A 530-nucleotide genomic window follows, 5' to 3' on the forward strand; every position below is an offset into this window, starting at 1 on the left:
GAAGGGGTAAAGCTGGAAATGTGGGATTTGGGCGAGCTACAATTACATTACCGTAATGATGTGTATGTTAGTGAGTTCTTGTTTTTTTTAGTTTCTGTTGTGTGATACTAATAAGTACTTTTTCATAAATGTCTCTGTTGCAGTCACACAGTGATGCACAATCACTTCCATAAATTTCACCACATACTTCTCAGTACCTGATATTTTTATTTATTTTTTAAAAATTTTGCTCCTGTTATCAGAAATAACAATACAAAATTTGGATATGTGTTGGTATTCAGAATCAATAGAAGTAGATTAGAGGCAAGAAAACTCACCAAAGAGTTATTTTCTGGTGATTGCTATTTTCTGTAAATTTCCTGACAGATGTGTGCCATAAGGGCTTTGGATTAAGAAGTGCTCTACAGGCACACCTTGCAACACATGCAACAAACAAGCCATTCACCTGTGACATTTGCGGGCAGACATTTGCTCTCAAGCACACAAGAGATACCCACAAGGCACAACACACAGGTAAAAGTAAAGATGTC

The 530-nt window shown here is 36.6% G+C and overlaps 1 protein-coding gene across 1 annotated transcript in view; it reads left to right on the top strand.

The window, feature by feature from the left end:
* Positions 1–513, top strand: part of LOC119586650 — a gene marked incomplete at its 3' end in the record, with an annotated part of 8,159 nt that extends 7,646 nt beyond the window's left edge. The window contains 1 exon segment of the mRNA XM_037935390.1: positions 367–513. Within this exon segment, the coding sequence (XP_037791318.1) occupies positions 367–513 (147 nt within the window).
* Between the last annotated feature and the right edge of the window lie 17 nt (positions 514–530).

This window comes from Penaeus monodon, chromosome 21 (assembly GCF_015228065.2).
Source record: "Penaeus monodon isolate SGIC_2016 chromosome 21, NSTDA_Pmon_1, whole genome shotgun sequence".
NCBI classification, from domain to species: domain Eukaryota; kingdom Metazoa; phylum Arthropoda; class Malacostraca; order Decapoda; family Penaeidae; genus Penaeus; species Penaeus monodon.